Genomic DNA, 26,894 nt, shown 5'->3' with positions numbered 1-26,894 from the left:
CCCACAATGCTTCTGATATGACATCAGCTTCTTTATGCCAAGTTAAGAGCAACTCTTTATTGATGGTAATAGTGGCTTAACGAGTCTAAATTCAGTACGTGGTACACCACGACATAGATTTTTAATGACCCAAGCTACATTTGAAACTAGTGATTTCTTTGAATGAGTTTTCAATATTTCTATCAAATGTAATACTATACCTTAATTGAGTACACTATCTCTATTTTGGAATGAATCACCAGTGATATTACCTAATGTCCAAATGTTTTGTTCTAAAAGATCAACATCATTACTAGTTGACATTAAATCAATTATACTCTCAACTCTGCAATTGCCTTACTTAATACAGAACGATTGTCTTGAATGTTTGAAACAGAATTATTCAGCATCTAAAGCTCGAAAAAATTCTTTTTATTACTATTTGGAGGGCATTGCCAAAATATTAAATATTGTCAAAAAACATACCAAAGAAACAAACTGTTTAAAACTTTTCAACACTTTTATCGATGGTCAATTCTTTGATAATTTACTCGATGATTCCAATTCTTGTGAACGAGAATTTGTTGAAGGTTACTCAACAATCAGCGATGAATTTGATGAGTTGACTCAAGTGGTTCAACAAATTGAACCTAAAAATTCAAAGGGTGAAGATGTAAATGAAGTTAATTGTGAAAAATCTGCTGAAAAAGCTTCTGATTATGAAGATGATATTGCTAAATTATATGAAATGAAACTTAATGAATAAAAACAAAATAAAATAAAATAAAATAAAATAAATAAATTTCAATTGGAAGATTTTTTATTTCCAGTCTGTTAAACATGTTGAACTGTTAAAACTATTAAACCTGATAAACCTACCAAACGATCCTGTGCCAAAGATTGGAGAGAATATAAATCTATCTATACACTATGACATTAGGAATGGTTTAATATTTATTAACACTTCAACAACAATAAAAATAAAAAAATTTAAACATCATCATTTTTAAATATTGGAAAAATTTTAATAATTTCAAATAAATAATAAATGTGTGGGTAAACCTAATTAATTTGTTTTTAATTTTTTTTTTGTTGAACCACTACAGTAGAAATTTTTTTTTTTACATATACATAAGAAAAGACAAATAAATAATAAGTAAATGCATAAAGAAATTTTTAAAAATTAATAAAAAAAATAATAATTTTTATTTTCCAAGATTTTTAATTAGAATATTTGAATTAAATTAACTGATCAGTTCATTTTTTGTAATTTGTTTTGTACTTTTCTTTGGAATAAATCTGATTTTCTGTTTTTCACGACCAAGTAAACAACTGATACAATAACTACAGTGGCAAAAGCAACGGAACCAATAATAATACCAGCGAGTTGAGCACTTGTTAGTTTTGATTTATTTGATGTACAAATTGAATTATTATCATTATTTGATACTGGTTTACTATCTACTAATACTGAAAAGTCTGGATCAATAATTATTGATTGTTTATAATTTGGTATTGTAATACCAATGAATGATTGTGATACTGATGATGTTTGAATTGAGTTCATTTTTGAATCTAATAATTGATTTTCAATTGAAGATACTTTTGAATCGATGATTGCTCTTTTAATGAATCTACCATAAAGTGAATGGTCATCAATTTGAATTTTAAAGAAGTTTGAATTATCACCATCACTTGTATCTCCAAATTCTTTTAATGAACAAGTATCTTTGGAATTTGATGATTCGAATAATGCTGACATTACAAGTTGAAGACTATTTAATTGATTTAAAAATTTATATTCTGTAATTTCAATTGTATATTTAATACTTGATGGATTCATTGTTATATTATTATTTGCAAATTGAATGATTGTCGTTTGATTGAACCATTCTAAAGTTACAGTAATATTAGTTGTTAATGTATTTGTTGATTTTGTATCACCACTTTGAATACTTGTAAAGTATTGACTTTTAATATTATTAATTGGTGTATAAATCCATTTATCAAATGTATATAAATTAACTTGATTTGAATTAAAATCTAATTCTCTTAATGATACAATTGAAATCAATGATTTGAATAAATAATTTGTACTATTTGATGTTTGATTATTGTTTTCTATAATTGGTAATTCAGTTGATGGTTGTGATGTATTTGTTGATGGTTGTGGTATAATTATAACTTGTGAATTACAATCATTACCAATCCAAGGTGGATAACAAATACATCCACTTGATGAACAAAAACCTTGTTTTGATCCACCACATACTGGTTCACCTAAACATGTTTGTGGTTTATTCGTTGGTATTGGTGATGATGTAGGTATTGGTGTTTGTGTTGGTGTCTCTGTTGGTGTTTCTGTTGGTGTTTCTGTTGGTGTTTCTGTTGGTGTTAAGGGAATCGTAAAATTATAAACTATAGGAATAACAGTGAATTCATTTGATGTGAGTGGATAGTCCGAAACTTTGATAATGAATGGTTTATCAGTTGGTTTAATATTTTTAATAAACATTGCACTCCAATAAACTTTATTTGGTACTATTATTTGATTAAATCCAGGTTCTCCAAAATATTTTACATATACTTGTTGTTTTGTTGAATTGAAACCTCTACCTGTTATCCATAACTCGCTATCACCAGATACAAATTTGCTACAGGTATTAATTTGTATTACTTTGTTTATGGATATATCGCTCATTGAATATATAAAAGATAAACTATTTAGTGATTCGCTTGAATATCCGCTATAATAACCGCCATTATTAATGAATCCATAAACACTGAAAATAATATCTGAATTGTATCCGAATCCATTTGGTAAATTGATAGTGCATTTATAGGTTGAAGTTGTTTCATTTATTGAAATAATAGATGATACACATTCAAGTGTTCTTAAATCTGTTGTTTGGATATAAACAATTGGATATTGTTTATCTTTTAAACCACTTTCAATATCTACTGCTTCAAAGTTGAATGATAAGTATTGAGTACCATCACTATTTTGTTTTAATATTGGTATGAATGAAGTTAAAATTGGTGGTGAACTATCGATACCATCATTTTCACCACTACATGTTTTATATACTTTATTTATTGTTGGATCTGATAAATAATTTATAAATACATTTCTAATACCATTAAATCCACTGGATACTGAAAATTCACCTAAATAACCTTGAGTATCATATAATTTAACTTGTGTGATAATATAATTTTGAGATGCACATTTACTTGGTAAAGTTATATTAATTTGATAATCACCATTAAATTTATCACCTCTTGTTAAATTTTGAGTTGTTAAATGGAATTTATAAGTTGAACTATCCATTTCACCTCTAACTATAATATCAGCATAATCAAAACCATTAATTGGATCATCTATTGTAAATTTCCAACCAAATTCATTTGTTGAATTAACTTTTTCAATATTACTAAATATTGGTCCATATTCATCGAAATGTTTAGATTCAATAATTAATTGAGAAGATAAAGGTAAGAAATCACTTATTAATGAACTTGAATAACCACAAAGTAAAGCAAAACCAAGTGGACCAGGTCTAGTATTTGCAGGAACTGTAAATTTAATTTGATATTTTGAAATTGTTGAATTCCAAATTGAAGTTGTAATATTATCATAATCTACGACTCCAGTTACTTTAAACTCATGAGATAAAATTAAAAATGAGAAATTAATTGTATCATCTTTAGGTTCTTGAGTACCATTATAATTGAAATAAATTATATTATCAACTGATTTATTTGTTACATCAATGTTATTTATTAAATAAGTTACATTACCAATTAAAACTGAAATCATATCAGAATATTTAAAATCAAGTTTTAAAAGTGGATCAATTGAATAATATTGAAATGGATTATAAAATTGAGATTGTCTTGAATAAGAATCACCAATATTTAAACTATTTAATATACCTTCATGAAAATTTAAAACAGTTTCATATATATTGTTTTCGATATCAGGCATTGAGTCATATCTTAATACTTGATTAACATTATCATTAATTTTAATAAAAGTACTGTACCCTTTACTTTGATAAATTGGTTTTATTTTAATCTTAAATAAATAAACTTGATTATATAAATGAGTAGAATTAAATGATTCTAATTCTAATATTGGTAATGTATTTATATCCACAACTATTATTTATAATAAAATTATTTTAATTAATATAATAATTTTATTAAATAATAATAAAAAATAAAAAAAAACAATTACCTTGTTGATTACTAATTTGCGTTAAAGAATGATCTTGATTGAAATAAAGTGAGTTGTAGGGATTTACAGAGATTTCAGATTGTAGAAATGATGACTTGAATGAATAATTTGAATTATGACCACTTTCGAAACCAAAAGGCCATTTATAACTATTTGAAAAACTTTCAAACCATCTAATTGAATAATTGAATAAATCAAATTTTTTAGTTGAATTAAATTTAATTGAAAATATTGATGAAAGTGAAGGTAATGGTGGTGAATAATCAATTTGAAAAGATGGAAATTTTCTATCAATATTATCTATATATTTAAAAAACAATAATAATAATATTATTAAAATTATTAACAAAAATGATTTTTTAAAATAATAAAAATAAACAATAATAAAAAAAAATAATAATAATAATAATAAACTTACATGAGACCTTTAAAAATTGATAATAAATTGTAGTTAAGGTGCCATTAATTTGAGCACCAATTGAATAATCGGAAGAAACTTGACCAAGGAATGTTGTACCTTTTCCTGGCATTTCATAAGATGCCCATGGATTTAAACCTATATTTTCATTAATAAACAATGGGTCGCTTAATCCAATTGTTTCATTTAATGTAATAGAATAAATTGGTGGACAAATAAATCCAAATTCTATAACATTTGTTTGATTAGGATAAATTTTAAATGTAATATCCTTTTCTTTTACATTTGAATCTGAATTTTTAAAATTATAATTTAATATATTAATTTTTAAAATAATAATAATAATAAAAACAATAATAATAATAACAATAATTACTTACTTGAATAAATTAAACTTGGAATTGTATAATTTAATGAATAAGTATTATTTGAACTATCCATGAACCATAGTGATATATTAAAATCTGGTTTAATAAATCCATTAAATTCGTCACCAATATGATAGACAAATGGCCTTATATTATCAACTTTTACATTATACGGTTTGTCAACTTGTAATTGACCCAATGGGTATTTTAATCCTGTAATGTACATTATTGTTGAAAATGGGTAAATTGGATGCTTATATTTACCAGTATGATATAAATTTATTTTCATTGATTCTCGTGGAATATCTATTTAATTTATTTAATTATTTAATTAATTATTTATTTAAATTTTTTTTTTTTTTTTTTTTTTTTTTTTTTTTTTTTTTTTTTTTTTTTTTTTTTTTCTTAAAAAAATAATCAATACAAACATTGACAAGAATAATTAATTATAATACTACTATAAATTGATGTATCATTATCATATTCTGCCGTAATTAATAATGAATAATCATTTGGTGATTTAGTATTTACATAAATTGGAAGAACTTGACTTGAAATATTTTTAAATGCTGGTGTTGAAATTGTTGCGTCTGAATCGTTGGTTTTTATTTTTAATTGAACTCCAGTATCTGAAGTATCGGTTACAAATATTAAGAAAAAAAAATTACAATATTTGTCATTTGTATTTGTTGGATATTTATTATATGAGTATTCTTCACTAGAAACATCATAAATTTGAATTGCTGGATTTCCTTCAACCCTAAAAATTTGTAATATTACTATTATTATTAGAATTAATAATAGTATTCGTTTTCTGATCATTTTTTTTTTTATATTTAATATGAATAAATAAAAAAAGAAGAAAAAAAAAATTCACAACTGCAATTGCAATCAAAAAAAAAAAAAAAAAAATTTTTCTTCTCAGTTTTTTTTTAAAAAAAAAAACATATCTAAAAATATCTTAATAATTTTTCGATACCGAACAGCCTGGGCCAATCAGAAAAAAAAAAATTAAAAAAAAAATAAATTTTTATCAACAAAAATCCAAAAACCAAAAAAAACTGATCTGTGTGTTTGAATGTTGGATTGTATTGGATTGGTGTTACAATCAAAAAAAATGACAAAAAATGATATTAACAAAGAATAAATGAATTATGGTAAATAGTGAATAATAATAATAATAATAATAATAATAATAATAATAATAATAATAATAATAATAATAATAATAATAATAATAATAATAATAATAATATGAGTCTTTAATTTGTGAATTTTTATTAGATTTTTGTTATCCCATTTGAGAATTGAACATCACACAAAAAAAAAAAAAAAAAAAAAAAAAAAAAAAAAAAAAAAAAAAAAAAATTATTTTATAAATAAACATATATATTAATTTCTAAAAATAAATAAAAAAAAAGTCAGTGACTAAAAAAAGAGTTGTGTCTTTGGTCATCAAAAAAAAAAAAAAAATTAAAAAATTAAAAAAAAAAAAAATTAAAAAATAAAAATAAAAATTTTCATGAAAATTTTAAATTTGTGATTTTGAAAAAAAAAAAAAAAAATTAAAAAATTAAAAAATCGCTGTACATATTCAAATTAAAAAATAAAAATAAACATAATTAATAATATAACAATATAGAATGTTATTAGATAACGACGCATTCCTTTCAGCATTAAACAAATTATATCAAACTACATCAAAAAAAGGAACTGTTTGGGTCACAATGAAGAAATGTAAGATATTTTATTATATTTTATTTTATTTTATTTTATTATCAACTTTACATATAATCTAATATATACCATACAACACACACACACACACACACACACACACACACACACACACACACACACATACACACACACACACACACACACATACATATATATGAATTATTCATTATTATAGATGTAGATTCAGATTCAAACTTTTCACGTAAAAAAGCAGAAAGAATTAAAGAATCAGAAGAGGAAGAAAATAAATGTTTAGTTAGAGCAACAAATGGTAAAAAAAAGATATCAACAATTGTTCTCGCTAAAGATAAATCAATGTTTGAAAAGAATTATAAAAATGTTTTACTTATTAATTTAGATAATCTTAAAGTTGAGAAAAAGAAACCTACTCCCACCACAACTCCTAGTTCTTCAACTACTGCAAAAACTGCTGCAAAGAAAACTAAAGTCTAAACAAAAAAAAAAAATAAAAATAAAAAAAGCAAAAAAAAAAAAAAGGAAAATAATAAAACAAAATATATATGCACATAAAATAAATAAATAAAAAAAAAAAAAAAAAAAAAGGATTGTGGAAAACTTTTTTTTTACCTTTTTAAAATAATATTATTTGGGATTTTTTTTTTTTTTTTTTTTTTTTTTATTGTTATTTTTATTTAATTTAATTTATACAATTCTTTCAAGTTCTTTGGCATAGTGAAGAGTTTGGTGAATCAATTGTAAAGATGGAATTTCAACGGTTTGATTATCATTATTTCCAAATTGAATTACATCACCTTGAACTTTCCAATTTCTTTCCTTAATGTATTGTTGGAATTGATTGTTATCATTGAATAATAATACTTTTTCTGCATCTTTTAATGATAATGTTTTAAATGATTTTTCACTACAATTTGCAATATCCTCCCTGATATATCATTTAATATAATAAATATTAAAATATATTAATAAATTAAAAATAAATAATGGATATAATAATAATAAAAATAAAATAAACATACTTTATTGAATCTGCTAAAATATCAAGGAAAACTTGATAATATTCTGATGGTACACCAGATCTTGATTGAATAATTTTATTATAACTACCCTCTGTAATTGATTTTTCAACCAATAATGGGAATCTTGAAATAAATAAATAAATAAATAAATAGAAAATAAATAAATAAAATTAATATAATGAAAATAATAATAATAAAATTTTTTGATAATATATATAAAATAAAAAAAAAATACAAACTTAATGAATGAGTTATCTAAATTATTAAATTCGATTAATTCAATTTCGCTATGGAATTCTGATGTTTTATGTTTTGCTAATAATCTCATTAAATTCAAACCAATAATTTGATATTCTAATGTTGATGGTGCAATAATTGATTTATAATCATAATAGTATGTCTTTAATTGATTAAATGTTCTTTCAAATGAATCAATATCTTTAATTTTAATTGAATATAATGAAATTAATTCTAAAATCTCTCCTAAAATAGTTTTTTAAAAAAAAAAAAAAAAGATAAAAATATTAATAAATGTATTTTTTTTTTATATATTTTTGTCGTTGTTGTTGTTGTTGTTGTTGTTGTGTTGTTGTTAACATACTTGCTAAAACTAAATCTTTTTTAACTTTATCAGAAACATTTGAAAGAGAAGTTGGTTTTTCTAAATGAATTGTTGCTGCTAATTTTAATTGAACTAAAACTGGTGTAATTTGTGCTTTATCTGAATTACCAGCAACAAGCTTTTTAAAGTTATTTAAATTTTGTTCAATTGAACTAAAATCCATTATTAATTATATATATAAAATTATATGTGAACAGAGTGAGATAAAAAAAAGTGTGAAGATGATAAAAAAAAAAAAAAAAAATTAAAAAAAAAAAAAAAAATTAAAAAATTAAAAAAAAAAAAAAAATTGAAATTAATTGTTGATGATCACCTTGTAAATTAAAAAAAAAAAAAAATAAAAAAAATAAAAATAAAAAAAATAAAAAATAAAAAAATATAATATTTATTTTTTTTTTTTTTTTTTTTTTTTTTTTTTTTGTGAAAATAATAATGAACATCGCGATTGAATAAAAAATAAAAATAAATATAAATAATTAAAAAAAAAAAAGAGAGATTTATTGTTTTATATATATATTATAATTTTATTTTAATTTATTTATTCTTTTTTGATTTAATCATTACAAGTCCCAAAAATGTACCAATTGCGGTAATACCGACTACTAATAAAACTAAAGGAATAATAATACCATATTCTCTTGGTAAAAAGTATTGTTGAATCCAATGATCTGAAACAATAAATGGCTATAAATTAAATAATGGGAAATTAGCTTTTTTTTTTTTTTTTTTTTTTTTTCCTAAATTTATATAACTTACAGTAATAATAACCCATGTTGTATAATATCCAAATACAAAAATCCTAAATAAAACCATAACAAAACCTATAAATTTATCTGAAGCACCCTAAAATTGATATTATTATTAATATATTTTTTTTTTTTTTTTTTTTTTTTTTTTTTTTTTTTCTTTTCCAAAATCTAAAACTAAAAAATTTACCATTTTATCTATATTTTATATTCTATGTGCTAAGCTATATTTTGTTTTTATTTTATTAAATGTACAAATAAGATTATTTAGTCTTAAAATCAACAGGGAAAATGTATATGTGAATGAAGACAAATTCGCAAAATTAAAAAAATTTGAAATGCCAAAAAAAAAAAAAAAAAAAAAAAAAAAAAATTAAAATTAAAAAAAAAAAAAAAAAAAAAAAATAAAATAAAAATTTAAAAAAAATATTACAGATGCACAGAAAAAAGGGTTTAATTTTTTCTAAAAATTAAAATAATTGGGTGGGTTATTTTTGTTAAACAAAAAATTTTTTTTTTTTTTTTTTTTTGAAATGGGATATTGAGGGAAATTTGGGGGATAAAATTAAAGTTTATTATTCTTTTTTTACTAAAAGTGATAAAATTAATTAATAATAATAAATATAAAATTTTTTTTAACATTTTTTTAATAAAATATATCTTTAATTCTAAAAATAAATTAAAAATTATGGCGGGGAAAAAAAAAAAAAAAAAACTAAACGTTATAGGCATAAAAAAAAAAAATCATGAAAAAACGCATATTTTTTCGTTTTTTATCATAAAAATTTTTTTTAAAAAGATTTTTAATTTTTTTTTTTTTTTTCAGTTGAAATTTTCGTATTACAAAATGGGTATGTTCCCTTTATATAAAGATAGAGATAATGATAGTGGATATCACCACTATGTCACTTTTTCAATGATCTTTATCAATCTTTCAATAATCATCAATAATTAGTTATAATCTTCATGAAACTAATATAATAAATCATTATTTTTAAAATAATCACAATCAATAATGAATAGGTGCCTACAAATACTTACAAGAACTCTACAAAAAGAAGCAATCTGATGCTGTCCGTTTCCTCCTCAGAGTCAGATGTTGGGAATACAGGTAGGTTATTTAATGATAAAGTAGCAAAAGAATAAATAATAATAATGATATTAATTGGATTTAATTATTTTTAAAATATTAGAAATCTCCCAGTCTGTCATCGTGCTTCACACCCAACTCGTGTTGACAAAGCCAGACGTTTAGGTTACAAAGCTACTCAAGGTTTTGTTGTATACAGAATCCGTGTCAGACGTGGTGGTCGTAAGAGACAAGTTCCAGGTGGTCGTACTGGTGGTAAACCAAAGACTCATGGTGTTAACGAATTAAAACCAAGCAGAAACTTAAGATCCGTTGCTGAAGAACGTGTTGGTCGTCGTTGTCCAAATCTCCGTGTTCTCAACTCATACTGGGTTAACCAAGATTCAACCTACAAATATTATGAAGTCATCTTAGTTGATAACTCTCACAATGCCATCCGTAACGACCCACGTTACAACTGGATCTGTAAACCAGTCCACAAACATAGAGAATTAAGAGGTTTAACCTCCGCTGGTATCAAAGCCCGTGGTCTCCGTAGAAAAGGTACCCACAGAGCCAGCAAAACTAGACCATCAAGACAAGCCAACTACAAACGTAGAAACACCGTCGTTTTCCACAGATACAGATAAACAAACAAACATTAATATTCATTTTGTTTGTGTCCAAGTATTCTAATAAAATGTTATATTTTCCCCACCCTAAACAAAAAAAAGTTTTATTATTTAATAATTATAATTGTAATTTTCCAAAAAACACATAACAATAGATATTTTTTAACTTTAACACATAATCAAAGATATTTTTTTTTTTAATTTGAAATTAATTCATGGAAAAGGTGTTCACCTTCAAAGAACCAAAAATAAAACCCCTTACTTTAATTTAAATTTTTTATTTTTTTTTATTTTTTATTTTTTTTTATTTTTTTTTTTTAATATCCAATTGATTGTTTTTCTTATTTTTTTTTGTTTTTATAATTTCAGTTTCACTATTATTATTTTTTTTTTATTAATTAAATCACATAATGTCATTATTTAAAATTAAAACTATCACTATTGATCATACTGAAAAAAACATCAGAATTTCAAGGTAATATATTTAATTTAATGGTTATAGTTTTTATTTATTTAAATATTAATTTTTTTATTTTTTTTTTATTTTTACTTTTTATTTATTTATTTGTTTATTTTTATTTTTTTATTACAGATCAGTTACTATTAATGAAAATAGTGATAGATATATTTGTATACCAGATGAAATTAGTAATGAAGAAAGTGTTGAAATTTTAGATAGTGTTGAGAATGGTTCAACATTATTACACTCTGAGAAACCATCATTTCCAGAAGATTTAAAATATTTTAAAAATAAAAAATTTAAAATTCAAATGGTTGAAGGTAATCATATTGTTGGTAAATTAATTGAATCAAGTAATGAAACTAAATCAATTACTTTAAATGTTGAATCTTATCATTCTTTTAAAAGTGATAATTCATTACCAAATGGTATGATTAAATTAGAACATTCAAAAATTTTATCATACTTTTTATTATCATCTGATAATGATAATAATAATAATAATAATAATAATAATAATAATAATAATAATAATAATAATAATAATAATAATAATAATAATAATAATAATAATAATAATAATAATATTAACAATGATGATTTCTATATTAAAAATAATTGTGAAAGAATTACAAAAATTGAAATTAATAATAATAAGGTTAAAAGAGATATAATTGTAAATTATAATATTCATATTCAAAAACATGGTGCAGAATTTGGTCATTTTATTCACTTGGTTAAAGGTTTAAAATGTGGTAAACAATTATATTGTAAAGCAAATTTAAAAGATGATTTACCAATTACAATTGTAACAGAATATAAATGGAAACCATTTATAGATATTGGTTCAAGTGATAATGTACAACTTAGAATTAAAACATTGGCTGAAAAGAAAAAAGTGATTTATAAAATTGATAATTTGAAATGTTATAATAATATCACAACTAATATTCAAATTAATAAATTTCAAACAACTGCAAATCGTGCAATATTGGTTTATCCAGGTGGTCCACTCCAAGTATCAATTTACTTTAAAAATAATTCAAAATTATTTTTAACTAAAACTAGATGTAAATTAATTCAAAATGATTTAATTGAAAATGAAAATGAAAATAAAGAACAAACTGATGATGACGATGAAGATGATGACGAAGATGAAGATGAGGATAGTGATGAGGGTGACGATATTGCTTTTAATTCTCCACCATCTGAAATACCACCTAGTATCAGCAGTGTCAGTAGTAATAGAAATAATAATAATATTAACATTAAAACTAGTGCAAATCCAATAAGAAGAAATGTTAATTCGGGTTTATTCGCTTGCCAATTATTAGGTATTGTTAAACCAAATTCAATTGGTATTATTTCATTTCTTATTCCAACTGAAAAATTAAAACTTTTTAAAGATATTGGTCATCAAGCATTATTTGAAACAAGAGGAAAAGAATCAAATATTAATCAAATTAAAGTATCAAGTGTTTTCACAATATTAGAGACTGAAACATTAAATAAAATTACTTATCAAGTTGCAAATATTAGTCAACATTCAATTAAACTCATTATTTACACTGGTTATGGTATTATTGGTACTGAAACACCATTGAATGAGTACACCAAAGTATTAATAACACCAACTATCAATGAAAATAATAACAACAACAACAATAGCAATAGAGTCATTGAAAAGATTGATGAAACTTTATATTTAATTCAAAATTGTGTTGGTTTTTCAATTGTAAACTTTGAATTATACAATTCAAAATGTAAACAATTAATGACAAATTCAAGATTACCACAAGATGCATTGAATCTTTTAAATAATAATGGTATTTCAATTACATATTCTCCAAATTTATTTAAATGTCATGATTTAACACATTTGGGTAGAAGTGCACAAGATTCATTATTCAAATTTTTAGGTTCAATAACATTGGAAGATAAAACATCATCATACTTTAATAAACCATATTTACCAGCTCCACTTACAAATTATTTATTTGATCAAACAATTTCATCAAAATCCTCTGGTACTAGTGTACTCTCAAATATGGTTAGTTGTAATCCTCGTGCTTTAAAATTAGGTTTATTTGATAGTGAAAATCCACAATCACAACAAAATGATAAACATAACAACACCAACATTCCAAGTAGTTCAAAATATAGTAGCAGTTTTATTGAGGGCACTTTTAGTTCAAGAGAAGACAATCATTCAAAAAAGTCTTCACGCATCATATCTTAAATGAAAATCAAAACTAATAATAATAATAATAATAATAATAATAAAAAGTTTTAAAAATAATATAATTTACTGATTCTTTTTTTATTTTTTTTTTGGGGAGGTAGAGGGGTTTTGAACTAGTTTTTTTTTTTTTTTATTAATTCTATTATTGATTTTTCTTCAAAATGTGGGCACATTGATTTCGGAGTTTGTAAAATCTTGTCAAATTGACAGGAGGACCAATCTGATTGACAGTTTTCTTTACATAGAAAAAGTTTAACATCACCATTATTTGGATCACATAGAATTTTTTGGAAAGGATTTCCACTTTTATCATTGTTTATTGAACATGTTTCATTTTTATAAGTGATAATTAAAGCATGATCTTTACATTGTTTTTCTCTATTAATAATTTCATTATCTAATAATTGAATTTCATTACAATATTCATGGTTATTACTTTTTGGTATTGATAATTGATGTTTATTTTCATGTAAAATAAAGTAAAATGAAATTTCACCTTCTGGAATACAAACATTTAATTCATTAGTATAAACTAAATTTTCATCAAATGTTTGAGTAATTATTTTATTTCCAGTTTTATTATTACATCCAATTATTTCAACTTTTCCATTTCTTAAATCTTTATTATAAAATTTAATTGCTTCTGGTTTTCCTTCACAGTTTTTATTATCATATATAATTTCTACCAATTCAAGACAATTGATATTATTAAATAATATAAATAATAAAAATAAAATTATTAATTTCATTTTATTATTAATATTTCTATTTTTAATATAAAAAATTAACAAAAAAAAAAAAAAATTATTATTCTATTGATAGAATAAAAAAAAAAAAAAAAAAAATAATAATAATATAGTTAGGGGGAGAGGGGGTATAATCAAAAAACTAATTATAAATAACCACACCAATAAATAATTTTTATTAAAAAAATAAAAAATTATACATATCACCCGTCCAACAAAAAAAAAAATGAATTAATTTCAAAAAGAATTCAGACACTTTTTTAATTTTTTTGGTAATTATAAATTTAGGTAAAGAAAGCTTATTTCTAATCCATTTTTATTTTGGAAAATACCAATGAAATCCTCTTCTCTTCAAGATTTTATTTTTCAAAAAAAATATAGTCCACAAACACCATATTAAAAAAATGTATGCAAAAGTTCGACAGTTTTTTTAGACTGTTGGACGGGTGTAATAAATAAAAAAAAAAAAAAATAAATAATTCAAGGTTTAAATTAAAAGTATTAAAATTTTAATATTACTAGTTTTTTATTTTTTATTTTATTTAAAATAATATTAAAATTAATAATGATAAACTAATTAAAAGGAAGAAAGATACGTATATTTTTTGGGCATTGCTTTTGCCAGTAGTTGAGGCACCTCCACTATTTCCTGCATTTGATGTAGCTCCACCATTTCCAGAAGCGGCTCCAGTTGCTCCACTACCACCAGTTGCTGAGGTACCATTATTTCCAGTACCACCACCACCAGTAGCACCAGAAGAAGAAGATGTACTTGAAGTATCAACTTTACCATCAATTTTAATTAAATCTTGAATATTTTTTGATTTAATATTTGGACAGGATGAAATACTTTTTAATTCTTTATCAAATACACAACCACTGACCCCAGAAGCTTTACGGCAATCAGATGGGCAATTATAACGTTTTACAACATTTCCATTACAAAGATAACGATTGAAATAACCGTTTGATTGTGGACCAACACATGCACCATTTAAATAAGAATTTAATAAAATGTTTTCACAATCATCATCGGCAAATTGAACCAATTCTGAACAGTATCCATTAATTCCTGAAACATTTGCATTTTCATTTAAAAACATTTGAGCCAATGAACCTGTTAAACAATAATTTACATCTTGATCATATGCTGATGGAGTTTTTGAACTACAATCACTTGGTGATTTAATACCATATGAAATTGTTACTCTTTTACTTGATTGTGGTACAACATAAATTCCTTTTGCACATTGTGATGATGATTGAATTGAAATTGGTGTATTTTTACAATCTTTATTATCATACATTGCTTGAATATATTCTAATCCATTTACAACATTTTTAAAAATACAATAATTTATTACTGTAAATAATAATATAATTTTTAAAATTTTCATTTTAATATGGGGTTCTATTTTATAATATAAAAAAAAATAATATAAAATAAAAAAAAAAAAAAAAAAAAATAAAAGTTAATAGAAAAAAAAAAAAAAAAAAAAAAAAAACAAAAAAAAGATAGAAAAAAAAAAAAAATAATAAAAAAAATAATTAAACAAAAAAAAAAAAAAAAAAAAAATTATTATAATTTGGGTTTTAACTTTACATAGATATATTTTTACATATAAAAAATTAACTTCCACCCACACACCCACATTCTCAATAGATTCAAAAACACCTAACCACAAAAAAAAAAAAAAAAAAAAATAATATAAAAAAAATTAAAATTAAAAATAGAAAAAGACAAAGGGTAGTATAATTTATTGAAAAAATAAGAAAATAATTATTTAATAAATTATTTTATATTTATTTTTTATATTGATTTGATTTATTTTTATTTTTTTTTATTTTTTTTATTACAATTTTGATTTCGACTTTAATGAAGTTTTTAAAATTTCATTAACTACTCTTTTTGATGAGGTAATGGCACCTTCCATATGACCATACCATTGAGTTGATGTTTCAGTACCAGCCCAATGAATGTTACCATGTGGTTGTGTATAATAATTATTACATTGTGAGATTATGTCACCAGATTTACAAACACCCATGAAGCAACCAGCACTATATTTATCTAGACTCCAATTTCTTTCAATGTAATGTATTGGATTTAATGCTTTTGGGCCCCAATATTTTGAATATTGATTTAATACAGCCGATCTTCTCTCCTCCAATGATTTTGAATACCAATATTTTATTTCCTCCTTTCCATTAATGAAACCAATGATTGATTTAACCGATAAGTCATTAGTACAATTATCAAATGATTGATAGATTGGGCCAACAAATGACTGAGATTTACCATTGTATCCTTGATCTCTCCAAAATACACTATCATAAATTACAATTACTTTTATAGTATTCCCCATCTCCATTTCATTTTTTAATCTTTGTTTCTCAATTGGTAAATCTGGTTTAAAAATTACATTTTTCAATAACATTGGTGGTATCGTTGATACTACATTTCTACAATAATAAATTTCATTTTTTGATGTTGTAATCTTAACTAATCTACCATTTTTATGAGAAATTTGATCGATTAAAGTAACTTCACAATTTAATTTACAATCATCTTTTAAAAATGATACAATTCTTTCTGAAACCATTGAACTTCCACCAATGATTCTATCAGATTCTGTACAGTCGTCATCTGATATGAATAAACTTTCAATACCATTAATGGAATTAATATATTTAAAAAAGAATAATATACTAATATCATCTGAGCTTGATGCAACTGACATTTTACAAAACCAAATAAAAAATTTAACAGATTCACCATAACCACAAACTCTTAACCATTCTGATACTGTTAATTTCTCCAATGATAACATTATTGGACTTTCTTTTGAACATTTTGAAAAATCAATATTTTTACCTACTTCTTTAATTGTCTGAATAATTGGATTTATATATCCTAATCCAATTTCACATAAATCAAAATTTGGAGATGATTCATCAAATGATTTTATTAAACCATCATCATAAATATCAAATACTGTTTTACCTTGATAAAATTGTTTATAAGTTTCCAATTTTAACTCATTACAAAGTTGTTTCAAATTTGGATTCTTTTTTCCCAACCATTGACCTCCAGCATCTACCCATCCATCCCCAATTTTAATTGAATCTGTTCTACCTCCAAATCTCTATTTATTATTAAATTAAAAAATAGTTAATAAATAAAGAAAAAAAAAAAAACTAATCCAATAAAATATTAATATTTTTAAATTTTAATGTGTGTTTTATTACATTTCTAGCTTCTAAGACCAAAATTTTAAAATTACTTTTTTTTAAATCATATGCAGTTTTCAAACCCGACATGCCACCTCCAATAATTATAGTATCATATATAATTTCCATTTTTTATATTTTTTTTTGTTTTAACTGAAAAGAATATTTAATTAAGGTTTCTTTTTTTTTTTTTTTTTTTTTTTTTTTTTTATTCTTTTAAAAAAAAAAATAAAAAAAATAAAAAAAAAGGTTCGGAGATCATTTTTTTAAAAATATTTATATCTCCCACATATTTACACCTATAAAAATAATGACCCACCACAACAAAGAAAGAATAGATCCAAATTAAACTCTAATAATAATTTTGATCTCCCAATGAGCATAATAAAAATTAAAAAATCTATGATACTTGAAAATAAAATCTGTTTCATGTTTGTATTATGGAAAAAAAAATTTAAAACATATTCTCTGAGGGTGTTTTGTGGTGTTTTAACAAATACTATAAAATTAAATTCAATGATAAATAAAATAAAAAAAATGGAAAAAATATGCAAGTTATTAAAAAAAAACAAGGAACGGAAAGGAAATTAAAAAAATACCCCCTTTTTCCAAATGGGGAAAAGGTCAACACTAAAACAGAAAATTTAAATAAAGAAATTTTAATTTTTATTAACATTTTTTTATTTTTTTTTAATTTTAAATTACACTATTTTAAATTTTACTATTTTGGGTGGCGAAAAACGAAAAAAAAAAAAAAAAATGAAATTAACCCCACAAAAAATAAAAACACTAAAAAACAAAAAAAATCTAAGATTCAACATGTAATATTTTTGTTATTTTTAATTATTTTTATTGTTATTATTATTAGTTTTTTTTAATTTTGTTTTTATTTTAATAATTGTGTTGGTAAAAAAGGCTTAGAATTAATATTGAGATGGTCTTTAATCTTTTATCTTTTAAATAAACTTTTAAGAGTATTTACCATTTTTTTTTTTGGTCATTTTAAACCAATTAATATATTAACTTTGTTTTTTAATTAAAGTAATATAAAAGAGTATTTAAAAAAAAAAGGTCGTTTATTGTTCTGGTGAAATTTTTTAAATAATTTTTTAATGATATATTGTTTTTTTAATAAAATAGTAAATAGAACCAACTGAATTGAGGTTATTGTGTGAAAAATAATATTTTTTCTTCCTATTTAACGAAAAGTAAAAAATAGGCCCATATATTAATTAAAAAGAGTAATTAATTAATTTAAACATCAAAAACTGTAAATTAGAAAGAAGAAGAAAAAGAATAGGAAAAGGGAAAGTTTGTTAATAATTTTTACAAATATTACCACTTGGATTTTTTTTTTGAACATTAGATATAGGGTACTTTCTATCAAAGATGTCTTAACTATTTTTTATTTTTTATTTTTTTTTTTTATTTTTAATTTTTTTTTTTTGTTTAATTATTTTTAAGAATAAACAATAATAAAAAAAAACAAAATTATTGTAATTTAGATTTTAACTTTATATTGACATATTTTAAAAATTGACTTTCATGCACACCACACTCTCAAAAGATTCAAAAACACCTAACAAAATTTAAAAAATAAAAATGAAAATTAAAAATAGAAAAGACAAACAGAAGTTTGGTTTATTGAAAAAATAAAAAAAATAATTATTAATCAATTATTTTTTTTTTTTTTTTACAATTTTGATTTTGAGTTTAAAGAATTTTTTAAAATTTCATTAACTACTCTTTTTGATGAGGTAATGGCACCTTCCATATGACCATACCATTGGGTTGATGTTTCAGTACCAGCCCAATGAATGTTACCATGTGGTTGTGTATAATAATTATTACATTGCGAGATGATGTCACCAGATTTGCAAACACCCATGAAGCAACCAGCACTATATTTATCTAGACTCCAATTTCTTTCAATGTAATGTATTGGATTTAATGCTTTTGGGCCCCAATATTTTGAGTATTGATTTAATACAGCCGATCTTCTCTCCTCCAATGATTTTGAATACCAATATTTTATTTCCTCCTTTCCATTAATGAAACCAATGATTGATTTAACCGATAAGTCATTAGTACAATTATCAAATGATTGATAGATTGGGCCAACAAATGACTGAGATTTACCATTGTATCCTTGATCTCTCCAAAATACACTATCATAAATTACAATTACTTTTATAGTATTCCCCATCTCCATTTCATTTTTTAATCTTTGTTTCTCAATTGGTAAATCTGGTTTAAAAATTACATTTTTCAATAACATTGGTGGTATCGTTGATACTACATTTCTACAATAATAATTTTCATTATTTGACGTAGTAATTTTAATTAGTCTACTATTTTTATGAGAAATTTGATCGATTAAAGTTACTTCACAATTTAATTTACAATCATCTTTTAAATATGATACAATTCTTTCTGAAACCATTGAACTTCCACCAATGATTCTATCAGATTCTGTACAGTCGTCATCTGATATGAATAAACTTTCAAAACCATTAATTGAATTAACATATTTTAATAAGAATAATATACTAATATCATCTGAGCTTGATGCAACTGACATTTTACAAAACCAATTAAAAAATTTAACAGATTCACCATAACCACAAACTCTTAACCATTCTGATACTGTTAATTTCTCCAATGATAACATTATTGGACTTTCTTTTGAACATTTTGAAAAATCAATATTTTTCATTACTTCTTTAATTGCCCGAATAATTGGATTTATATTTCCTAATCCAATTTCACACAAATCAAAATTTGGCGATGATTCATCAAATGATTTTATTAAACCATCATCATAAATATCAAATACTGTTTTACCTTGATAAAATTGTTTATAAGTTTCCAATTTTAATTCTTTACAAAGTTGTTTCAAATTTGGATTATTAGTTCCTAACCATTGACCTCCAGCATCTACCCATCCATCTCCAACTTTAACAGAATCTGTTCTCCCACCAAATCTCTAATTATTATTATTTTTTATTTTTTTAAAAAAATAGTTAATAAAAAAAATAAAAATAAAAAAAAAAAAAGAAAGAAAGAAAAAGGTGAAAAAAAAAAAAGATAATAATTTTAATGTGTGTTTTATTACATTTCTAGCTTCTAAAACCAAAATTTTAAAATTACTTTTTTTCAAATCGTAAGCAGTGTTCAAACCTGATAAACCACCTCCTATTATAATAGTGTCATAATTATATAAAATTTCCATTTCCATTTTTTTTTTTTTTTGTTATTTTTTAACTTAAAAAAAATATTCGATTCTTTTTTTTTTTTATTTATACTCTTTTTATTTTTTTTAAATTTTTTAGTTCAAAAAAAAAACAGAAAAAAACAAACAAAAGAAATCTGAGAAGATTTTTTTTAAAAATATCCCCTAAATCTACCCAATTTATATACTTTTTTTTTTTTTTTTTATACAAGTAAAGATGATGTTTTTAAAATTGAACAGGAACTTGGAAATTATATCATTTTTATGTTTTATTTGATTTTTTTTGAAAATATTTAATAGAAAAATTCTTTTTAATTGGAAGCCGAATTAATACTCATTAATTTTAACCCAATAAAAAAAAAAAAAAATAAAAAAAATAAACCCGGAAATAAATTTTATTTTGATTTCCGATGAGCGAATGAGAACAAAATAAAAATTAAATTTTAAATTTTTTAATTAGGTCAGAGGAACAGTCTAAAAAAAAAAACCAAAAAAAAAAAAATTGTTTATCAAAAAAAAAAAAATTAAGAAACAGAATTTTTTTATTTATTTTTTTTTTTTTTAGATATTTTTGGAAAGAAAAAAAAGAAATAATAAATAATATCTTATTCTGAGAAAAAAAAACAAAAAAAATAAAAAAATTAAAAAAAAAATTAAAATAAATAATTTATTATTCAAACTATTATTATTTTTTTTATTTTTTTTATTATTTTCTATTTTATTTTTATGTCAATATTGTTTAATTTTTTTTTTTAATTTTTTTTTCAATTAATTCAGTTTTACTAATATTTTTTATAAACATTACACCTTGATTTTTTTTTTTTTTTTTTTTTTTTTTTTTTTTTTTTTTTTTTTATTTTGAGAATAAAAATAATCAAAATTGTAAAACCAACTATTATTCCCCTTTTGTGCTTTTTTTATTATATTATCGAAAAGGTAAAAAAATAAGAAATTTTTAATTTTAAGAAAATGTTTCAAAAAAAAAGTTTTAAAAAAAAAAAAAAATTTTAAAAAAAAAAAACACTCTTTTTTTTTTTTTTTTTTTTTTTTTCTTTTTTATCTGTTTCATTAATAAAAAAAAAGTAAATTAAATCAAATAAATAAATATATAGATATAAAGATATAAAAAAAAAAAAAAAAAAAAAAAAATGGATCAAAGTGAAATTGTAAAATTAAATAAAATAAAAGCAAAGAGTGCATGGTTAAAAAAAGGTGCAGCAAGAAGTAGTGCAATTTCATGTGGTCTTGGTATAGGTATTGGTTTTGGTATTGCTTTATTCATTTTCTCACAAACTTTAAGAGGTTTTGGTATTTATTTAGCAGGTTTATGTACTTTCCATATGTGGGAATATATTTGGGTTACAATGTATCATCCTGATAAATTATCAAGTAAATGTATGCAAAAAATAAAATAAAAAAATAAAATAAAAAAATAAAAAAAAATAAAAAAAAATAAAAAAACATACTAATAATAATTATAATAGCATTTTTATTAAATCATAGTCCACAGTTTAATATGGCATTATTAATTAGTTTTATTGAGTTTTGGATTGAATGGTATTTCTTCCCATCATTGAAAACATTCTCATTATGGTGGGTAGGTGCCATTTGTATGGTATTCGGTCAAATTGTTAGATCGGTTGCAATGGATACAGCAGGTTCAAATTTCACTCATTTGGTTCAAGAAGAAAAGAGAGATGATCATGTTTTAGTTACAAATGGTATCTATCAATATATGAGACATCCATCTTATTTTGGTTGGTTTGTTTGGTCAGTATCAACTCAAGTCATCCTTATGAATCCAATTAGTATTATTGGCTTTGGTTGGGCTTCTTGGAGTTTCTTTTCTCAAAGAATTGAAAATGAAGAAGATTATTTAATTCAATTTTTTGGAAAATCTTATAAAGATTATAAAAAATCAGTTTGGTCTGGTATTCCAGGTATTCATTGAAAAATTGGAACTATAGTCTTAATTTAATAAATTTATAATAAAAAAAATATAATAAATAAATAAATAAATAAATAAACGATTTTAGAAATGTATTTTTATAACAATATAAATAGAGTTTTAAAAAAAAAAAAAAAAAAAATCTTAAAAAATAAAAAAAAAATTAAAAATTAAACAGTTGATCAAAAATTTTATGTGAATAAATGAACAACCAAACCCAAAAAAAAAAAAAAAATAAAAAAAAAAAAAAAAAAAAAAAAAAAAAAAAAAAAAATCAATTTTTTGAAAAATTTTTTTTTTAATTAATTTTTTATATAAAGTCAATTTGTCTATATTTTCAAAAAAAAAAAAAAAAAAAAAAAAAAAAAAAGACCCTAACAGTTTTTTTTTTTTTTTTTTGTTTTTACATATTTTTTCCTTGTAATAGTATATATTTAAAAATAATAAAATAAAAAAAAAAAAAAAAACTGTATTAAAAAAAAAAAAAATTGTAGTATATTAGTTTATTAAATAATTTGTAATTATAATAGAAATAAAAATAAAAATGAATAACGAAGAATATGATGAAAATAATAATAATGATGTTGGTGGTGAAGAATATTATGACAATTATAATTTTGAACCAATTTGGGTAAGAGCGTTATATGATTATGATGCAGCTGACGATACAGAGATTAGTTTCAAAGAGAATGATGTTATATGTATTACACAAGATTTTGAAGATGGTTGGTGGAATGGTGATCTCAATGGTAATGTTGGTAGAGTTCCTGCAAATTATTTCGAATATTTAAATCAAGATCAAACTGGTGATTATCAACAAGACAATTATGATGATGCTCAAGATCAACAACAACAACAATACTACGAAGGTGAAGATGGCCAACTATATTACACTGGTGAAGATGGTCAACAATACTATTATGACGGTGGTCAAGAACAACAACAACAACAATACGATGGTGGTGATTATGATCAACAAAACCAACAAGAAGGATATGGCGACGATGGTGACGATGAAGAAGGAGGTAATATTGGTAGTGGTGGTGTTAAGAAAATCGATGAAGCTAGAAAAGAATTGTTAAGACAAAAGAGAGAGGTCTATAAAAAAGAGATGAAAGATCTTCAAGATAATTTAAAGAATCAAAATGATTGTAAAGATAGATTAGGTACCAGTGTAGAGTCATTAGAGAAGAAAAGAGATGAATTAGAGGACCATATTAGATTATTGAAACTTTTGAAATTTATAAATTTAGAAATCATAAAGACAGAGATTGATATTGATGTTGATTCCGACTCTTCAACTACATCACGTCAAACTGGTATTGCAATTACACAAGATTTAAAATCAATTAGAACTTTATTAGGTATTAAATCTTCAACATCCTCCTCTTCTTCATCATCATCATCCTCTGCAGTCGATGCACCAAAAAAACAATTTGATTTGAAATTGGAAGATATTGAAAAGAAAGTAATTAATAATTTAAATTTATTAGATAGTTGTGATAATTTAAAGAAATCTTTATTATTAAGTTTACAACTATTTCAAACAACTTATTTAAATGGAAATGGTATACCACCACCATCACCTACTAGAATTAAATCAATACCTACCAATTCAACAAATATACAGCAACAACAACAACAACAACAACAACCACCACTACCACCATCCTCTTCCTCCAATACTAATACTTCAAATAATTTTTATGTTTCAACATCATCCACACCATCAAATGCATTCTTTAGTGCACCTTCAACTCCATTATCTGATAAAGATAAAAGAAAATCTGTTAAAGAAGCTAAAAAAGAAGAAAAAAAATTAGAAAAAGAACTTAAAAAAGAAGAAAAAAAAGAAGAAAAGAAATTAGAAAAAAAAGTTTCAAAATAAACTTCTTTTTTTTTTTTTTTTTTTTAATATATATATTATTTAAATTATTCACATATATTTTTCAATAAAAAAAATAAAATAAAAAAAATAAAAAAATGATTAAAAAAAAAAAAAAAAATTATTTTATTTATATATTTTTATTTTATTTCTTTTTATTTAATTATTATTTTATATAATTATTATTATTATTATTCTTCTTCTTCATAATCAACATCTTTAATTTCTTCATCAGCAAATAATGACCAATCAACTTGAGCAGCAACTTCTTCTAATTTTGGTTTAATTGAAGCTACAGTGATATTTGAAGCTTCTTCACCTTCCTCCATTAATCTTGAATCTGAAGCATTCAATGATGTATCTTGTTCGAATAATTGTCTACCTGTTAATTTATTTAATTGTTTCTCTTTTTTAAATGGTTTAGTTTCCTCTATAAATTTCTTTCTCCATGCTAAAAATGCCTCTTCTGTGACTGGTGTACCTTCGAATGGTCTTTCATCATCTTCAGCCTCTGAGGAGGATGATTGTTCACTCTCTTCTAAATCTGGATCAATATTATTCTCATCAACCCATTCTTTAATTAAACCACACAATATAAATATCATTGACATACCAATATTATTCTCTGCTTCTTGTATAACTTTACCTTGTAATTCTAAAATATCCTCTTTCTCTAATCCTAAATGAGGTATTAAATCAATCTTTGGTATTGAATTTGGATAATCAACTGAAAATATAATATCTAAAATAATTGCAACTATTTCAATTTAAATATATGATAATTATCATATGATAATTAATAATTATTTTAATTTTTATAAAAATTTTTAAATCTATTGAATTCAATAAAAACTTACCAAAATTTGGTTCATCACCACCTGGATTTGGTAGTAATGTAATTTGTACATGATCTGAATCTATACCTATGGAAAAAAAAAAAAAAAGGGTTAATAAGAATTTATTGGATGTTAAAAAAAAAAAAAGGAAAAAAAAAAAAAAAGTGTGGTTATTAATATAAAGGATATTTACTATTGAAATGATCCATATAAATGGCTGATAAAGCCTCAACTTCCATATCTTTTTCTTCACTCATTTTAAGTATTTGTATATATATTGTTTATTTTATTAGATAGGATTTAAATCTAATTATTATATTGGTTTTATTATACAATTGAAATTGAATTTTGATGTTTTTCTTTCTTTTAATATTTTACAATATTGAACCACACAACCCAAAATTGATCGATTTTTTTTTTTTTATTTTTTTTTTTATTTTTTAAAAAAAAAAAAAAAAAAAAAAAAAAAAAAAAAAATTAAAAAAATTAATTTTCATTTTTTACATTTTTTTTTTTTTTTTTATATTTTTCATTTTTTAATTTTAATAATAAACGAATAATAATATTGTTTAATAATGAATAAAAATAAAAAAGGATTTAAACTTTTTTTTATATTTCCAGTTATTGCATTTGGATTAGGTACTTGGCAAGTTTATAGATATGATTGGAAGAAAAGATTAATTCAGAGAGCAAAAGATAGAATGGAGGAAGATCCAATCGAATTATCAAATTCATTCATAAAGAATTTTAAAGGTAGTAGTTTTGGTGATTTAAATAAATATGAATTTAGAAGAGTATATTTAAATGGAAAAGTAATTGATAACCAATACGTCTTACTTGGACCAAGATCCATTGATGGTACATTGGGCTACTACGTCATCTCACCATTACAATTATCAGATGGCACTAGAATTCTCTTAAATAGGGGTTGGAGTGCTTCAACCCCAAAATCAAATTATAAAATTCCCTATGCAATTGAAGAATTAAAATTAATTCATCAAAAAGAAAAAGAACAAGGACAACAACAAGGAAATCAAGAATCAATTTTATATAGATATTTTAATATTTTAGGTGTAATTAGTAAAACTAAAGAAAGAGGTAGTGCATTTACACCAACTAATCAACCTGAGAAAGGACAATGGTATAGTTTAGATGTTGATGCAATGGCTGATCAATTGAATACCGAACCTTTAATGATCAATACTATGGATGAAACTGAAATTAATTCCAAACCATCATCATTACCAAATCCACAATTCAAAAGATTCGATAACGATGTTGAAAGTAGTTTCCATAATAAACATATGTCTTATATTGGAACTTGGTATACTTTATCAGCTTCATTATTTTTTATTTATTTTAGATATATGAGAAAATTACCAAAATAATAAAATTACCAAAATAATTAAAATAATTAAAATAGTAATAATAATAAAAAAAATAATAAAAATATATATATATATGTAAATATTTGACACGTTGGTAAAAATAAAAAATAAAAA

General features: G+C 22.4%; 15 protein-coding genes across 15 annotated transcripts; 7 read left to right on the top strand and 8 right to left on the bottom strand.

Annotated features, from left to right (window-relative positions):
* Window positions 1–262: 262 nt before the first annotated feature.
* On the top strand, window positions 263–745 carry DDB_G0272594 (hypothetical protein; the record flags this gene model as incomplete). Its single annotated transcript, XM_639977.1, has 1 exon — window positions 263–745. The coding sequence occupies one exon, from the start codon at window positions 263–265 to the stop codon at window positions 743–745; it is 483 nt and encodes a 160-aa protein (XP_645069.1).
* Window positions 746–1,231: 486 nt separating this feature from the next.
* Window positions 1,232–5,827, bottom strand: DDB_G0272592 (EGF-like domain-containing protein; the record flags this gene model as incomplete). The annotated part of the gene is made up of 5 exons (XM_639976.1): window positions 1,232–4,140; window positions 4,220–4,519; window positions 4,638–4,928; window positions 5,018–5,311; window positions 5,434–5,827. The coding sequence occupies 5 exons, from the start codon at window positions 5,825–5,827 to the stop codon at window positions 1,232–1,234; spliced, it is 4,188 nt and encodes a 1,395-aa protein (XP_645068.1).
* Window positions 5,828–6,648: 821 nt separating this feature from the next.
* Window positions 6,649–7,198, top strand: srp14-1 (signal recognition particle 14 kDa subunit; the record flags this gene model as incomplete). The annotated part of the gene is made up of 2 exons (XM_639975.1): window positions 6,649–6,742; window positions 6,921–7,198. 2 exons carry the CDS (start codon window positions 6,649–6,651, stop codon window positions 7,196–7,198), a joined length of 372 nt encoding a protein of 123 aa, XP_645067.1.
* Window positions 7,199–7,408: 210 nt separating this feature from the next.
* Window positions 7,409–8,528, bottom strand: psmD8-1 (26S proteasome regulatory subunit S14; the record flags this gene model as incomplete). Its single annotated transcript, XM_639974.1, has 4 exons — window positions 7,409–7,649; window positions 7,744–7,866; window positions 7,983–8,226; window positions 8,345–8,528. The coding sequence occupies 4 exons, from the start codon at window positions 8,526–8,528 to the stop codon at window positions 7,409–7,411; spliced, it is 792 nt and encodes a 263-aa protein (XP_645066.1).
* A 371-nt stretch (window positions 8,529–8,899) lies between these two features.
* dpm2-1 (dolichyl-phosphate mannosyltransferase 2 regulatory subunit) lies at window positions 8,900–9,304 on the bottom strand (the record flags this gene model as incomplete). Its single annotated transcript, XM_639973.1, has 3 exons — window positions 8,900–9,049; window positions 9,122–9,208; window positions 9,302–9,304. 3 exons carry the CDS (start codon window positions 9,302–9,304, stop codon window positions 8,900–8,902), a joined length of 240 nt encoding a protein of 79 aa, XP_645065.1.
* Window positions 9,305–9,958: 654 nt separating this feature from the next.
* On the top strand, window positions 9,959–10,830 carry rpl15-1 (S60 ribosomal protein L15; the record flags this gene model as incomplete). The annotated part of the gene is made up of 3 exons (XM_639972.1): window positions 9,959–9,962; window positions 10,135–10,222; window positions 10,305–10,830. 3 exons carry the CDS (start codon window positions 9,959–9,961, stop codon window positions 10,828–10,830), a joined length of 618 nt encoding a protein of 205 aa, XP_645064.1.
* Window positions 10,831–11,222: 392 nt separating this feature from the next.
* On the top strand, window positions 11,223–13,511 carry DDB_G0272801 (hypothetical protein; the record flags this gene model as incomplete). Its single annotated transcript, XM_639971.1, has 2 exons — window positions 11,223–11,287; window positions 11,405–13,511. 2 exons carry the CDS (start codon window positions 11,223–11,225, stop codon window positions 13,509–13,511), a joined length of 2,172 nt encoding a protein of 723 aa, XP_645063.1.
* A 116-nt stretch (window positions 13,512–13,627) lies between these two features.
* Window positions 13,628–14,263, bottom strand: DDB_G0272891 (hypothetical protein; the record flags this gene model as incomplete). The annotated part of the gene is made up of 1 exon (XM_639970.1): window positions 13,628–14,263. One exon carries the CDS (start codon window positions 14,261–14,263, stop codon window positions 13,628–13,630), a length of 636 nt encoding a protein of 211 aa, XP_645062.1.
* A 539-nt stretch (window positions 14,264–14,802) lies between these two features.
* DDB_G0272586 (hypothetical protein) lies at window positions 14,803–15,657 on the bottom strand (the record flags this gene model as incomplete). The annotated part of the gene is made up of 1 exon (XM_639969.1): window positions 14,803–15,657. The coding sequence occupies one exon, from the start codon at window positions 15,655–15,657 to the stop codon at window positions 14,803–14,805; it is 855 nt and encodes a 284-aa protein (XP_645061.1).
* Window positions 15,658–16,113: 456 nt separating this feature from the next.
* maoC-1 (amine oxidase) lies at window positions 16,114–17,620 on the bottom strand (the record flags this gene model as incomplete). Its single annotated transcript, XM_639968.1, has 2 exons — window positions 16,114–17,406; window positions 17,510–17,620. The coding sequence occupies 2 exons, from the start codon at window positions 17,618–17,620 to the stop codon at window positions 16,114–16,116; spliced, it is 1,404 nt and encodes a 467-aa protein (XP_645060.1).
* A 1,564-nt stretch (window positions 17,621–19,184) lies between these two features.
* Window positions 19,185–20,729, bottom strand: maoB-1 (amine oxidase; the record flags this gene model as incomplete). Its single annotated transcript, XM_639967.1, has 2 exons — window positions 19,185–20,477; window positions 20,607–20,729. The coding sequence occupies 2 exons, from the start codon at window positions 20,727–20,729 to the stop codon at window positions 19,185–19,187; spliced, it is 1,416 nt and encodes a 471-aa protein (XP_645059.1).
* A 1,142-nt stretch (window positions 20,730–21,871) lies between these two features.
* Window positions 21,872–22,674, top strand: icmA-1 (prenylcysteine methyltransferase; the record flags this gene model as incomplete). The annotated part of the gene is made up of 2 exons (XM_639966.2): window positions 21,872–22,118; window positions 22,208–22,674. 2 exons carry the CDS (start codon window positions 21,872–21,874, stop codon window positions 22,672–22,674), a joined length of 714 nt encoding a protein of 237 aa, XP_645058.2.
* A 541-nt stretch (window positions 22,675–23,215) lies between these two features.
* DDB_G0273041 (hypothetical protein) lies at window positions 23,216–24,559 on the top strand (the record flags this gene model as incomplete). The annotated part of the gene is made up of 1 exon (XM_639965.1): window positions 23,216–24,559. The coding sequence occupies one exon, from the start codon at window positions 23,216–23,218 to the stop codon at window positions 24,557–24,559; it is 1,344 nt and encodes a 447-aa protein (XP_645057.1).
* Window positions 24,560–24,747: 188 nt separating this feature from the next.
* DDB_G0272580 (hypothetical protein) lies at window positions 24,748–25,649 on the bottom strand (the record flags this gene model as incomplete). Its single annotated transcript, XM_639964.1, has 3 exons — window positions 24,748–25,313; window positions 25,414–25,479; window positions 25,586–25,649. The coding sequence occupies 3 exons, from the start codon at window positions 25,647–25,649 to the stop codon at window positions 24,748–24,750; spliced, it is 696 nt and encodes a 231-aa protein (XP_645056.1).
* A 318-nt stretch (window positions 25,650–25,967) lies between these two features.
* surf1-1 (surf1 family protein) lies at window positions 25,968–26,780 on the top strand (the record flags this gene model as incomplete). Its single annotated transcript, XM_639963.2, has 1 exon — window positions 25,968–26,780. One exon carries the CDS (start codon window positions 25,968–25,970, stop codon window positions 26,778–26,780), a length of 813 nt encoding a protein of 270 aa, XP_645055.2.
* Window positions 26,781–26,894: the final 114 nt, after the last annotated feature.

The sequence above is a fragment of the Dictyostelium discoideum genome (assembly GCF_000004695.1).
Source record: "Dictyostelium discoideum AX4 chromosome 2 chromosome, whole genome shotgun sequence".
Classification (NCBI taxonomy): domain Eukaryota; phylum Evosea; class Eumycetozoa; order Dictyosteliales; family Dictyosteliaceae; genus Dictyostelium; species Dictyostelium discoideum.
This window is presented reverse-complemented; position numbering and strand designations above follow the sequence as displayed.